Source organism: Glycine max, chromosome 4 (assembly GCF_000004515.6).
Source record: "Glycine max cultivar Williams 82 chromosome 4, Glycine_max_v4.0, whole genome shotgun sequence".
Taxonomy (NCBI): domain Eukaryota; kingdom Viridiplantae; phylum Streptophyta; class Magnoliopsida; order Fabales; family Fabaceae; genus Glycine; species Glycine max.
This window is the reverse complement of record NC_016091.4, coordinates 5,951,848-5,964,317: the sequence shown is the minus strand read 5'-3', so window position 1 is coordinate 5,964,317 and position 12,470 is coordinate 5,951,848. Positions and strand designations below refer to the sequence as shown.

Here is a 12,470-nt window from a genome sequence, read left to right as displayed (position 1 = left end):
GAATGCAGGAATACACAAGCTTGATGTCATTCAAAACACACTATGTAGACCTAAATGAAGACTAAACATTCATTGTTTATTTATTTGTATTCATTATGCGATATAATTCGTTGTAACCCGTCACTAACCAATTAATATTATCAACTACTCGTTTGGTTAAGCAAGGAAATTGTTGGTCCAACAAAAATCATTTACGCGTACAGCATACATCATTGTCATAATTGACAACACATAATGACATGCATGCGTGTTACAGTTTGAGCGTGACAACACATTGGTTGACTTCAGTACACATTTTGAAACTAGCAGTCGCTCAACAACACATTGGTTGACTTGACTACACATTAGCGACAACACATTGGCTGACTTGACTACACATTTACGCGTGTCTATTTTTTTATAAACAAAGTTAAACAAAGGCTCGGTCACAACCATCTATATATATGGCAGACTAGGCTACTAAATCACACATTATCTTGCTTTCAAATAATCTCCCAACTGATACACAAACTATGGCATTTCTAGGAGAAACTAGCAGTCAGACGATTGTCAACTCAAGGTTGGCTTTCATTTATCCAAATGGATCGATTATTCACAATGATACTGGGGTTTACTTCCAAACTTCAACTCCGGTGCCCATTCGAGTACCAAATAGGTGTGATTTTGCAAGCCTAAAAACCAGAATACACAATACCCTTCAGCTATCCGACAAACAATTTTTGGATGAAATTCACTACCGGAAGCCATTCACCGATACAGGTAACCAAATTCGCTTTGAGTGTATCAAATTGATAAATGATGACGATGTCAACACAATGTTAATGTGTAATGATCAATTTTCTTGTGTTGGTCCGATTGAGTTATTATGCACCGTTGGAAGAACACCAGATGGAATAATAAACTTACTTGAACGCACTATGCCTCGTATTCATGACGCGATCCTGTATTACAACGGCAAATGGAACATGCCACCGCAGAACAAATTTGTTGGTTGCGCGTTCACAGGAAAAAATCCTAAGAAATTTCAAATTCCTTCAACATGTACCATCGATGAACTGAAGAATTTAATCAAGCAAGTTGCACCTAAAGGGATCCCCCCTCTTGGAATTCACGAATCACAAACGGTAAGACGATTGTTTTTCCGCCAACCAGCTCGGTTTGAGTATTCAGATACGGTTATAAAATATGAAATAAATGAGCTGATCACCAACGAAGAACTGCTGAAGGTGTTAGTACAATCTAACTACTGGAAAAAATATGGACCAATAGAAATTTTAGCTGTCTTTACTAAATATGTTGAAGACGAGGTCAGTGGGACGTCGCTAAACAACTGAATGTCATGTTTAATTTTTTGTTTTTTTGTTGATGTAACCTTTATATGTTTACGGCGTGTTTAATTCCCATAATAAAGTTGAATGCGTTGTTTCAGTGGTCCAAAAATTTAATTGTTAAAAGGGTTCATTTCGTAGTTTTTTGGATTTTGAGACTTTGTTTTGACGTGTTAGTTGACGGAACTGGGGAACGAGACTATTTTTTTTGGATTCTTTGACGTCCAAACATGAGAAATGGCCGCCCTCCATTGTCTCAGGGCACAGGCACACCCACGCAAAAAAATCCCAAACATGGGTACTTGAACATGGAAAAAGGGTTCATTTCGTATTTTTTTGGATTTTGAGGCTTTGTTTTGACGTGTTAGTTGACGGAACTGGGGAACGGGACTATTTTTTTTGGATTCTTTGACGTCCAAACATGAGAAATGGCCGCCCTCCATTGTCTCAGGGCACAGGCACACCCACGCAAAAAAATCCCAAACATGGGTACTTGAACATGGAAAAAGGGTTCATTTCCTATTTTTTTCGATTTTGAGGCTTTGTTTTGACGTGTTAGTTGACGGAACTGGGGAACGGGACTATTTTTTTTTATGTAATTCTTACAAACATGGGTACTGGCCGCCTCCATTGTCTCAGGGCACAGGCACACCCACGCAAAAAAATCCCAAACATGGGTACTTGAACATGGAAAAAGGGTTCATTTCGTATTTTTTTGGATTTTGAGGCTTTGTTTTGACGTGTTAGTTGACGGAACTGGGGAACGGGACTATTTTTTTTGGATTCTTTGACGTCCAAACATGAGAAATGGCCGCCCTCCATTGTCTCAGGGCACAGGCACACCCACGCAAAAAAATCCCAAACATGGGTACTTGAACATGGAAAAAGGGTTCATTTCCTATTTTTTTCGATTTTGAGGCTTTGTTTTGACGTGTTAGTTGACGGAACTGGGGAACGGGACTATTTTTTTTATGTAATTCTTACAAACATGGGTACTTGAACATGGAAAAAGGGTTCACTTATGAATTATTAATCATTTTAAAAACTTTTATTTTTTATGTAATTCTTACAAACAAAACTCATGATTCTAGGTTCCCTTTTTTTAAAAATAAATTTAAAACAACCGTAAACTTCGCTTAAGGACCACAAACAATCGGAATAACAAACTATATTATAAAATAATAAACTGTGCAAAACACGCCAACTATATTAAACAAAAACTGTAATAATTACAAATATTCATGTCAACTACAACACAACAAAATAAATACAATGATCAATGGTCCGTGCGGCGTCTCTGACGAGCCCTGACCGTCCCATCAGCACTGGGTCCCCCTCTCGCGATCGTCAGGCAGTCCTGCATAATGTCATATAACTCTGTGCCTGCAGTGACTATCCTAAGGTTGAGCACACGCTCCAACCTCTGTGCAATCGCCTCATATCCCTCGTAATCATCCTGTCAAAGTCAGTAAAAACATTTATTATGAAATTCAAAATAAACAACAACTCATAAAACATTAAACGCGCAAATAATCTTACCACATATGGAGGGGGGTCAAATGCCACTGGAACCTGGGGGCTGGGCGGCTGTATGTAGTCCTCAGGGTCTGCAGCTGGTGCATCCCTCTGCTGGTCAGCTGCCTGGGTCGGTGTCATGAAAGGGTGAGATATGCGGAAAAACCACTCAATGTAATCCGCAGATACCTGCCCAGGCACTAAACAAGGCTGACCCGCAGGTAGTAAGTGATCCGCAAACTCCATCCACCTGTCATCTATCTGATCCTGTGACAATCGTGCACTAACAGGCGGCGGAGGGATGCTCTGGATGTAACCGAACTGGCGTACCACCCTCTCCGGTCGAACTGCGACGATCATAGGACCCCATCTGAGCTGACCCTGGAACGATGAAATCTCCTGAAACGCCATAACACCCCGATGCTCCGTGTACGGCAACCAGGACACATCTGTGACGGTCAAACCATCACAACGTGCCCTGTAGGGTGCTCCTGTGATGCCCTTCATGTGCGCCTTCGACGTCAACCACCGGGAAGCACGTGGGGACGTCTCCTGGTATGTGTCGTCAGTCACGCACTGATGCACACTAGGGAAGTGCTCATAGATCCAGCACTACACAATAATTGAGGTTAACATAACATAAAAACATGTTTAAATCATAATCGAACCTAACATATTAATAAACACAAAATTTACCTGAAATAGCGTCAAGTACCCCGCAAGCTGTCGGGTGGTGGTCCTACAAGCCTCATCTAACTGGTCGTACATATGAACCAGCGCGGCAACCCCCCAAGCGTAACCACCACTATGAGCGAGGTCCCGGAAAGCGTCAAGGTGGACCACATGCACGTATGTTGCACTCTTATTAGCAAAAAGAGTGCAACCGACAAGGTGCAGCAAATAAGCGCGAGCTGCGACAATCCACCGCCGGGCCTGACATCTGGTCTCATAAATGTCACGAACCCATCCTAATCGTACATATGCTCCACGTGTGAGTGCTGTCTCGGCTCTGGCCTCCTCCGCAGACACTTCCAGCAACTCCGTGAGCAAGAATCTGGCCTCCTCCGTAGAAAGAGCGTGGAAACTATGCAAGGCGCCAGTGATGGGCAAATGTAGAATGGACGACACATCATCCAATGTGATCGTCAGCTCTCCTACTGGAAGGTGGAAGGTGCTAGTCTCACTGTGCCACCTCTCCACAAATGCGGATATAAGTCCAGGATCGCCAGTAATAACTGAACAATCTATCAGTGGACTTAATCCTGTGGCAGCCACCAGGCCTTCAATCTCAGGCACTGGCCTCCCAATCAGTGTCAGCTTCCTCCCATGTGACACTAACTTCAAATCAGGACGTTCCTGATTTGAAGTACAAATTATACAATTATTAAAAAAAATTAATCATAAACAAATAAATAAACAATGACAAATAATTAACAAATTAAAATACCTGTCCACTCCACACGGCATGTGCAACATGCTCGGCAAATGATGTGAGCACTGACGGGTCACGTGGACCACCAGGGAATCCCTCTGCAGCATCATCACCATCTGACCCCTCACCACTATCAGCACCCTGTGCGTCCGCACGCATCTCAGGTGCCTCCGTAGGCTGCTCAGGGACATCATCAGTCATGTCAGCGACGTCCTCAGCCATATCACGTCCCTCCGTAGTCATCTGATGAACGCGTAGCCTACGGGCTGAGGCAGTAGGCCTACGCCTCTCGGGAACATCGCCAGCATCCTCGTCAGCAGCTCTATCTTTGCCTACAACTCTACCTATGGCACGACCTAAACCTCGTGTTCTGGCCATGATCTGTAAATCATGTCGAACACGTATTTTTTTCGGTCAAAATATACACAATTTTCTTTATAAAAAATCAACTTTATTTATAAACAAATAAGACTAACTTAAATCAAATTATTTTCACACATACACGACCTAATTTTAAAAAAAAAATTAAACAACTTCATTTATATAAAAAAAAACAACTAATGTAAAATAAAATTATTAATAAACATGCACAACTTAATTTTTTTTTAAAAAAATTAAACAACTTCATTTATAAAAAAAAAAAACACAACTAATATAAAAATAATTCATTACTAAACATCCACAACTTAATTTTTTTAAAAAAATAAACAACTTCATTTATAAAAAAAAACACAACTAATGTAAAAAAAATTAATTAGTAAACATCCACAAGTTAATTTTTTTTAAAAAAATTAAACAACTAATGTAAAAAAAATTATTTAGTAAACATCCACAATTTTTTTAGTAAATAAAATACTTCATTTATAATAAAATAAACTAATTAATTATAAAAAATTAGTATTTTTATAAAACTTCCAAAACACACAACTTTAATTATAAAAATAGACAACTTCATTTTTAAAAAAAAACACTAATTTAAAAAAAAACAATAAACAAAAACAAACACAACTACTTTTATAAAAAAAAATTAATTTACAAATTAATATTTAGTAAAAATACACAATTTAAATTATAAAAAAAATATGACATCAAAAACCCAAACTTCATTTTTCATAAAATCTAAAAAACAAAATAACCAAAATAAATAAAATAATTCATTTAAAAAAAAACAAAACAATTTCTGTTTAAAAAAAATTAAAAAAAAAAAAACACAAAAAAAAACAAAAAAACCACTTCCGGAAGAAGTGGTTCTTCCGGAAACATTCCGGAAGATGGGGTTCTTCCGGAAAGGTCTTCCGGAACTTTGAAACTTCTTCCGGAAGTGCGCGTCTTCCGGATGAACCACTTCTTCCGGAAAGTTCCCGGAAGACGTTTTCCGGAAGTCTTCCGGAAGAAGTGTTCTTCCGGAAGATGTTTGGTTACTTCCGGAAGAACACTTCTTTCGGAAACTTTCCGGAAAAGGTTCTTCCGGAACTTCCGGAAGAACCCCTAACGGGTCTTCCGGAAGACTCCGTCGTCAGCCATTTCCCCATTTTTTCCGGCATACTCTAATCTTCTCCCCTCTCGTCTTCTACCCTAAGGTTACTACCCTAAGGTTACTATCCTAAGGTTCCACTGCTGAATCAATATTGGATAGTAAAAGCAATGGAGAGTTAGGGAGACTAACCTCGAAGGCTGTTCGCGGAGAAGACGGAGAAGAAGAAGAAGCTTGGCTCGTGGTGTCCGGAAGAAGACGAAAGCTTGGCTCGCGGTGTCCGGAAGAAGACGAAAGCTTGGAGGATCAACAGGAATGGAAGAAGAAAAGAAGTAGTAGTGGTCTTCCGAGAAGAGAAGCGCGTTTTTAAATTTTTAACTTAAAGGGCAAAATGGCCATTCACTAAAATTGCTGGGTGCACCAGCAATATTGCTGGGTGCACCTAGCAACTCCCCTAACCTTTTTATTATTTTTTTTTGTGTGTGTTTTTCATCGCCCAAATACATTTATTTATTTATTTATTTAAATAGGTGTCTTCTGGCTAGAACTATCAAATGGGCCAGGTTTGGCCCGACAGGCCAATTGGTGAAAATTGTATGACCCGATTTGGCTCGAATTTTTCATAGGCCATTTGGCTCATTAGGCTGGTAAATTGGCCTATTTGTGTTTTTTTCCTTAAATTAACAATATTTTTAAAAGGAAAAAAAAATGTCTGACCAAATAGGCTTGATTCTTTTTAGGCAAATAATTTATAGGATTGACCTGACTCATTTAGTCTATTAGGTTTATATAGTAGTATATGATTTGGTTATGTAGGTTTATATAGACTAATATATATATATATATATATATATATATATATGATATTCTATACTCTACTCATTTGGTCCTTAATATAAAGATGCTTTGGATAAAATCATATAAACCAAAAAAATTAGTTAATTCAGTTTATTTTATTGATATTTTAAAAAATATTATTAATGTACCAATTTTACCATTATTAATAATCAGTAACTTATTAATGATGATGTGAAGTCATTAAAGTCTAAAAGTATTATCATCACTGTCAATAAAAAAAAAAACATAAAATACATAGAGCATTTAATGAGGCAACTAAACGTCATAATAGTTAAAATCAATCAAAATTAAAACTAATTATTTTACTTGCCTGGAAAACTAATGTATGAAATAGGACAAAGATAACCAAGTATAGAAAATAATAATTATGTCAGTGGGGAAAACTAACATGGACGGCATAACTAGATTTGGATAACGTGGGAATTTACTTATAAACGCATAATTCTTATGATTTTGGAGATTTCGTGTGAAAAACGAATAGTTTATAAGTACATATCAGAGTTAGAAGCTAGCCAAAAACAAAAACAGTTGAGCTGAGTTAAAAATAGTCATGATTGATTGTAGTGAAATAATTGTTAACAAAGATAATCAATGCGTATAATAGATTTAGACACTCAAATTTACTTTTCTTTCACTCAAATAAGTAGTCATCATTACTTTAACTCATGACATACATTTAAAATTACTTTTGTTCTAATTACTAGTTTATGGAGAGGTTTATATCTTAAGTACTTTTTTAAACTTAATCTGAATAAGTTGAAATTTAAAGTGAATTCTAAAGATTACTGAAATTTTCTATCCAAAGAAATAATATTACTAAGATTTAAGGGAAAAAATTATTTGATGTACATTTAAGCCAACACCCTGTTAAAAGCATTAATATTAAAAACCATTTTATTTTGGAAACAATACTTTTAAAAATTATTTAAATAGTAAATCAAGAATATATTTTTAAAATAAAAAATTATAATAAAATAAAATATTTTAATTTTCAATAAACCTCACATTTAAAATTAAATACATATAGCATGTAATTTTCAAATATTCTTAAAATTAATTATCTCCCTAAAATATTTTTTAATCTAAAAAACCAAACAAACAATGAATACTGTTTCAAATTATTTTCATTGCCGCAATTGTAACTTTAAAACAAAACAAGACATCCTATTAGTTGGTTATAAAAGTCACTAGCTCTTCTATTATAATCCATAGCAACATTTTTTTACCACCAAAGATTAGAAAAGCTCAAATACATTCATGGAGACTTTAAAATTGGGTAAAGAAGCATATTAAAAAAAAACTACTAACATTAGCTCCCGATAAAAAAAGAAAAACTAGCAGTTAATTAAAGATTTTTTTAAAAACAAAATTGCACGAATAATCATCATTTGCTATTATAACCATAGTACCCAAAAAAAATCGTTAGGAAAACATACTACCTACCAACCTGTAATTTTCACATCTGTCCAGACACGGGCAAGAAACCATGTCATGTCCCTAATTTTACAGGCTTACTTTCCTGACTTTTCCCTTTTCCTTACATAAGTACAGTTACACGTGTTCGTGTCCAAAATCTATCCATGCCATGCTTCTCTTATCTTTTTTCCCCTCCTTCAATTATTATATTATATAAAAATCCACGAATGCATCTCAAACCAAAATAAATGACTACCCAAAATCATTATGTGAGTGAGGCCATTATGCCAATTTAAATACCCTGCAAATATATAATGTAGATTTTATAAAGACCTTTTTTGATATTTTGATTAATTAATGCCCCCTAAACAAGAGAAAAAGAAGTTAAAACCAGCCATAGCCTCATTGTACTTTTCTCTTTTTTTGTTTATTTCTGAGTTCCATGGCGGTGGATCACATTATTCATCATCAACAACAGAAGAAGAAACAGCTCAGAGGGTTTCATTGCCCAAAAAAATCACAGCACAAAACTTCGTGATCTGAGACATCACATTCCCTCTTCGATTTGTGCCCTAGATTGAAACTCCCACCTCTTTTCCAGTTCAACCTTAACAAGTTTCGTTTCCCTTTTTCCCACATTCCCGAGAAAAAAAAAAATCAGAAATTCCCGAGTTTCTATTTCTAATGTTAAATTGTTAACTATTCCTTTTGTAACATTTCATTTGCATTTTTTACCACTTCCCGGCCTTCAAGATTCAATTTCTCACCAACGCATGCTGCAAAATCGTAAATTTCCTTCGACCCATTTAAATTCTCGGTCTCAATTTCATGCATCCCCTCTCACATTGCTTGCAATTTCCCCCAATTTTCCATGACCAAGATCTAGGGTTTCTCCCTCTGTTCCTCCCTCATTCTTCCCTTTAAGAAGAACCCATTAATTTTGTGCCACATTGTTTTTCCTTCCTTAATGGGTTTCCTATAAAGCTTTGAAATTTACCGTTTCAACCTTCTGGGTCGCCATGCTCAAGCAATTCCTCAGCAAACTCCCTCGCAAGGCACCCAAACCCGACTCGGACGAGTCATGCCGAGCCGACTCGTCGCGCTCGGACGATTCCCCACGCGCCGCCAGCAGAAACATCCGCCCTCCCGGCGGCGGAGGCTCCTCCGCCGCGAAGAAAACATCCTCGTCGGCGGTTTTTCCGGCGAGCACGGTGTCGTTGATTGAACCTTTGGTTCCTTTTAAGGATGTTCCGAGTTCAGAGAAGATGAACCTTTTCGTGAGCAAGCTGAGCCTGTGTTGCGTCACGTTCGATTTCACGGACCCTGGTAAGAACACGGTGGAAAAAGAGGTGAAGAGAAGAACCCTCGTTGAGCTCGTTGATTTTGTGTCCTCTTGTGGGTCCTCGAGGTTCAGTGAACCTGCTATTCTTGCTGTTTGCAGAATGTGTGCTATTAATCTCTTTCGCGTTTTCCCGCCAAATTACAGGTCCAATCGTGGTGGTGAGAATGATGATGATGAGCCAGCGTTTGATCCCGCTTGGCCTCATTTGCAGCTGGTGTATGAGTTGCTGCTTAAGTTTATAACCTCAAATTGTCTCGATGCTAAGGTGGCTAAGAAGTACATTGACCATTCGTTTATTTTAAGGTTGTTGGAGTTGTTTGATTCGGAGGATCCTAGGGAGAGGGACTGCTTGAAGACGATTCTGCATAGGGTTTATGGCAAGTTCATGGTGCATAGGCCCTACATAAGGAAATCAATTAACAACTTGTTCTATAACTTTGTGTTTGAGACCGAGAGGCACAATGGGATTGCGGAGTTGTTGGAGATTTTTGGGAGCATAATTAGCGGGTTTGCTTTGCCTTTGAAGGAGGAGCACAAGATCTTCTTGTGGAGGGTTTTGATTCCCTTGCACAAGCCCAAGTCTATTGGGGTGTACTTCCAGCAGTTGTCTTATTGCGTTACACAGTTTATAGAGAAAGAGCCCAAGTTGGCAAGCATTGTGATAAGGGGGATGTTGAAGTATTGGCCGATAACGAACAGTCAGAAAGAGGTGATGTTCCTGGGTGAACTGGAGGAAATTTTGGAAACAATTAACATGGTAGAGTTTCAGAGGGTCATGGTCCCGTTGTTTTGGCGGATTGGATGCTGCATTAACAGTTTGCACTTCCAGGTACAATTTTTATTCACTTTAAGTTAATCCATTTGGTGAATCCTCATTAGTTGTATGCCTTTATATAGAAATGAAATCCATGATTTTTAGCTATAGTTTGTGTAGTGTGATGCTCTATATTCTGGCATTATATTATTAAGCACATTAGCAAAGACTTCCCTTAGCGTATGGGGTTGTGTTTCACACCCAGCCAATATGGGACTCATGCGTTGGAATGGGCAATCCATGAACACCAGGGGGATTGAAGTGTGTATCTCCTATTTGCTTGGTCAAGACACTGAGCTCCTGTATAAATTGAAGGAAACATTGTTTCACAGCCTGGCCTTTAGTCTCTACCTCAACAGGTATCAAAGCCTGGTTAATCCATCCTTAATGGGGTTAATGCAGGAGCATGAGTCGTGTGTTGGTTGAATGTGAGTCACTAAACTCCCATTTAAGTAGAGACTAATAATGCTTTGCTTTGGGTTCAAAGTCAAAACATAGTGCAACTTTTTTGGGAGGTTTTTCTGCAAAGGTGATTCATTTGATTAGATTATTTCTGGGCAAGAGGTCACTCATAGGATGTGAAACTGAAAGTAGTTCGTATTCTTTTTTGTTTCATCAGAGCTCTCCATGTTTACTTGGAGTAAATTTCCAAGTTCCTCGAACCTCCTTTCGGGAATGGCATATGTCTCTTGCTTTTTTAAATTAATGATTTAATTGCTGCTATTTTGTCTCCATCTTCATTCATTTGTGTCTCTTTTGAGAATCACTTGTTTCCTTTGACATGATTGTTAATTGATAAAATTATAACCTTTTTCATTCAACATGGATTCTTGCAGGTAGCTGAAAGAGCCCTTTTCTTATGGAACAACGACCATATTGTCAACTTGATTGCTCACAACCGACAAGTGATCCTGCCAATCATATTTCCAGCCTTAGAGAAGAATTCTCAGGGCCACTGGAGCCAGTCAGTGCTCAACCTAACTTATAACGTGAGAAAAATGTTTGTAGAGATGGATGAGAAGCTGTTCCTGGCTTCTCATTCTCAATTCAAGGAAGAAGAAGTAATGCTAAACATGGCGGCAGAGAAGCGGAAGGAAGCGTGGAAACAACTCGAGCATGCAGCCAGTCTCCAGCCTGCGATTGGAAATACCCCAGTTTTAGTATCTCCAATTTGATAACCTGTAACTTATGTATGCATGTATGTATGTCAGACACTCAATCCTTATCTCTTTTCCTCCTGATATAGTGGGAAAACCACTAGAAAAGTGGTAAATGGCTGTTATTGGGAGTAAGCTTTTTCTTTTTTTGTGTCCTACATGCTTTTGATGCTTCTGGCAGCCAGATGTTGTACCTTGTAACATGCTTTTGATCGTCACTGCATGGTAGCAAGTTAATTGCCTCCTGATAATTGATGAGAAGGACCATGCAGCGGATCAAACCATTTTCTGTATAAGCCTATTTCCAAAATGTGCTCTGTGCTCCTCAGTGCTTTTGTTCTCTGCCCCTTATAACAAGTGAGCTTGGACTATAACCACGAAGGATTTGCCATACAGGCATTGCAAATTAAGGCACTATTAACCAATAAATGAACAATTGTATACATGATTAAAGTTGTACTTTTAGTTTATAAGACTTGTTCCAACGTCACGGCCATCTAACAATTTGTGCATTTGGAGAAGATACTAAAATGGAAATGGGGTCTTCACGTGAGAATTGTTTAAATTAAAAGATGTTAGTTTTTTTCTTCCTAAAGTTCTTATGAAAAATTGTTGAATAAATAAGTATTTTCGTAAAATGGGTTAACTCAATCATACACTCGGGCTCATTTTAGATGATATTTTTTAGTTTTGTTTAATTCTTATAAACAAAAACTTTTATAATTTCTTATACACGCTCTTTTATAATAATGACATGGTTTTGGTAGGTTATTTTTTCTGATTTGATTTTTTAAAATAAAAATAAGAGATAATAAATTTATAGTGTTAATTACAAAAAAAAACAAAAAAAAAATAGCAAAATTACTTGGTGATTTAGTTAAAACACTAACATTGCAAATAAAGTTCAACTGAATTCACAACCTACTTTTATTGTGATTAATTCATTGTCCTTTTCAACAGTTGACTACAGTTGACTAATCACAAGAAAAGTCTGTTATGATTTCAGTCAAACTTTATTTGCAAATCTTAGTGTTAATCACAATTGTTGGATCAATTTTCATAAAGAGAAAATTAAGAATTTTGGAGTCCTATCCAGCAAAAAGCTTCTTTTTCTTTCGCATCAACGAGCATTAG

The 12,470-nt window shown here is 37.4% G+C and overlaps 1 protein-coding gene across 1 annotated transcript; it reads left to right on the top strand.

Annotated features, from left to right (window-relative positions):
- Positions 1–8,375: 8,375 nt before the first annotated feature.
- LOC100775273 (serine/threonine protein phosphatase 2A 57 kDa regulatory subunit B' kappa isoform) lies at positions 8,376–11,646 on the top strand. Its single transcript, XM_003522594.5, has 2 exons — positions 8,376–10,194; positions 11,016–11,646. Exons 1-2 carry the CDS (start codon positions 9,043–9,045, stop codon positions 11,352–11,354), a joined length of 1,491 nt encoding a protein of 496 aa, XP_003522642.1. The 5' UTR covers positions 8,376–9,042; the 3' UTR covers positions 11,355–11,646.
- The last annotated feature ends 824 nt before the right edge of the window (positions 11,647–12,470 follow it).

Excerpts from the sequence above, each read along its gene's own strand:
- LOC100775273 (XM_003522594.5), top strand. The coding sequence starts at position 9,043 with ATGCTCAAGCAATTCCTCAGCAAACTCCCTCGCAAGGCACCCAAACCC. Across the intron at positions 10,195-11,015 it reads TTAACAGTTTGCACTTCCAG|GTAGCTGAAAGAGCCCTTTT; the intron begins GTACAATTTTTA and ends GGATTCTTGCAG.